Source organism: Charadrius vociferus, unplaced genomic scaffold (assembly GCF_000708025.1).
Source record: "Charadrius vociferus isolate BGI_N301 unplaced genomic scaffold, ASM70802v2 scaffold14, whole genome shotgun sequence".
In the NCBI taxonomy this organism is placed as follows: Eukaryota; Metazoa; Chordata; class Aves; order Charadriiformes; family Charadriidae; genus Charadrius; species Charadrius vociferus.
Window position 1 is genome coordinate 8,892,863 of NW_009648876.1, and position 1,984 is coordinate 8,894,846.

Sequence of the window (1,984 nt, forward strand, 5' to 3'; positions counted from 1 at the left end):
CGCAGCCGGCGGCGCCGGTGCTGCTCGGTTTACCACAGAAAGGGGTAGGTCCGGCTCCGGGCCGTCCCGAGGCCGCGCTGCGGGAAGCGCTGCCGCCCCTCGGGCCCGCTGGGGTGTAAGCGAGCCCCGCGGAGGGCAGAGCAGCCCCATAGAAACGGAGGGCAGTTGATCCGTAACTCTCAAGTCGAACCTTCTGTAAGAATTGCCGGTATAGCCAGTATTGGACATACCTGAAGATTTCCGCAGGTGCACTGTTTCAGAGGCATCCGGCATATGACCACCTGTTGCAGAAAGGAGGGAAAAAAAAAAAAAAAAGTACTCGTTTGATCTTATTTTGTAGGATTGAAGCAGCTCGATGCCCAGATGTGGTCGTGGCACAAATAGACCCCAAAAAATTGAAAAAGAAGCAGACAGTAAACATTTCAGTAAGTTTGAGAGCTTTTACATGTTTCCCCTTAATTTTTTTTCTCTCCAAACAAAACATGTTAGTATTATAATTGTACTAATTTTGGAGAGTGGTTGGCAGAATCCAGCACTACTGGATTTTAAAACATCTACAGAATTAAATTAAACGTCTGGGTTTGAAGAAACACCTGTTCAACTGCTGGCTAACAGCTGTCTTTATAATTGATGTGAATTTATAATATCCATACTATTTGATACACAGCAGTCTGTTTTACTGTCTGAGGAAATGAAATGATGCATGAAATTTTACAAATATTTAACCATAAAACCTGCATAAACTTCAGAAGAAAGATATCTCCATACCTAGAGAGAGTAAGGGTAGTAAGCACAGCTAAGCTTTACTAAAGTGAGACGAAGTTCTAGCACCACTTCTTTCCTTTTTGGTGGAATATTTTATCAGAGTTTTTCTTTACTGCGCAAGCAGATTTTTCCGTTGTCACATTACCCTGCCAGCTTGGTTTTAAATCTACTTTCAAATAATTGAAGAGACCGAGTTTGCCTTTCTCTAGTGAAAACTGTGATGTGGAATTTCACTACAGATTGCTCAAGAAAAGCTTCTTGTACTGACATACGGCCATGTAACTTCTGTGTGACCATTCTTCTGTCTCACCTCTTTGCAGTGGCATTCTTAAACATGTGCAGAAAGATACTTTTTTTTTTTTTTAAATAACTCTTCCATACTAATCTTTAAAAAGGTTATATCTACTTAACTGTCAGAGTTAATTTCCTAAAAGGTGTTTTTGTGGTCTTCTGTCTTCCTCAACTTGTTATCTTGGCAAGTCCAATGCTTAAGATTCATAGCATCTGTCCAAGATAAGGAAACAGCACCCTACTTTTTCTAATAAAACCAAGGAAATTAAGGCAGAACAATTGCTAAAAAGACCATAAATAATTCTTTGACAATGTATTTTGAATACTTCGTTTTCCTTCTTATTTGCATATGAGAAGAGTCAAACAGAAGAAACTTTGTCTAAACCAACTGTTAAGTCAGTCATGGATATGACTTACCTTTCTTAAATGAAGATTTAAAGGATATTGTTCACCTGATAGTAAACACTTACTGATTCTGTTAAGGTTTCTTCTTATAAAGCTTTCTTTACATTATAGTGATTGTCAGTGTTTTCTTAGATTTCCGGATGTCAGCCTGCTCCTGAAGGATACTCTCCAACGCTGAAGTGGCAGCAGCAGCAAGTGGCCAATTTCTCAGCCGTTCGTCAGGTACAAAATGGTGTGTGTGAGGAGACCTGCACTGTCTGTGCTTTATGGGGAACAACATCGTACCGAGTATAGAAATGTTATGACTTTATGGTAGGACAGATATTTGTAGGCAAATGTTTTAAATTCTTGAAAAAGAATTGAGTATATACCGTGTGACTTTTAAACCTCTGATAAAACTTGAGGCATGTTTAAAAAAAAACCCTCCTTCAACTTCAGCAAAAATATCTGTCAGTATTTAGATTAAATGATACAGGGATTTTTGTCCTCCCTCGGCTACTCTGTGGTGTTACGCAGTTATGTT

The 1,984-nt window shown here is 39.4% G+C and overlaps 1 protein-coding gene across 1 annotated transcript in view; it reads left to right on the forward strand.

The window, feature by feature from the left end:
* The window catches only part of GEMIN2 (gem (nuclear organelle) associated protein 2), a 7,657-nt gene that overhangs the window by 743 nt on the left and 4,930 nt on the right, over window positions 1-1,984 (forward strand). Inside the window, exons 2-3 of the mRNA XM_009887019.1 lie at window positions 341-425; window positions 1,594-1,683. Coding sequence (XP_009885321.1) covers window positions 341-425; window positions 1,594-1,683 — 175 coding nt within the window. The remainder of the gene's footprint in view (window positions 1-340; window positions 426-1,593; window positions 1,684-1,984) is intronic.